The 203-nt window shown below is 61.1% G+C and overlaps 1 protein-coding gene across 1 annotated transcript in view; it reads right to left on the bottom strand.

Annotated features, from left to right (window-relative positions):
• patl2 (PAT1 homolog 2) overlaps nucleotides 1-203 on the bottom strand; it is an 8,051-nt gene that overhangs the window by 5,099 nt on the left and 2,749 nt on the right. The window contains exon 3 of the mRNA XM_035669619.1: nucleotides 27-203. This exon is cut by the window's right edge and continues 128 nt beyond it. Within this exon, the coding sequence (XP_035525512.1) occupies nucleotides 27-203 (177 nt within the window). The remainder of the gene's footprint in view (nucleotides 1-26) is intronic.

Raw genomic sequence — 203 nt, 5'->3', positions numbered from 1 at the left:
TCACACAGTAAATAAATTTACATCACCTTGATGCTTGGACGCCCCTGCACTATCCTCACCACAGCTGGGTCTTCAAACATCTGGCCCCTGCCCAGCCCTCCGCTCTGTCCCCTGCCCCTACCCCTACCACGCTGCCCTGGGGGAGCCCGGGGGAAATACTGTGGCCTCTGTCTAGGAGGGGAGGGGGAGCTGTGGCGGGAAGG

The sequence above is a fragment of the Morone saxatilis genome, unplaced genomic scaffold (genome assembly GCF_004916995.1).
Source record: "Morone saxatilis isolate NCDOM2014 unplaced genomic scaffold, NCSU_SB_2.0 Contig1, whole genome shotgun sequence".
Classification (NCBI taxonomy): domain Eukaryota; kingdom Metazoa; phylum Chordata; class Actinopteri; family Moronidae; genus Morone; species Morone saxatilis.
The sequence above is the reverse complement of the archived record's forward strand: the minus strand, read 5'-3'. Positions and strand labels throughout refer to the sequence as shown.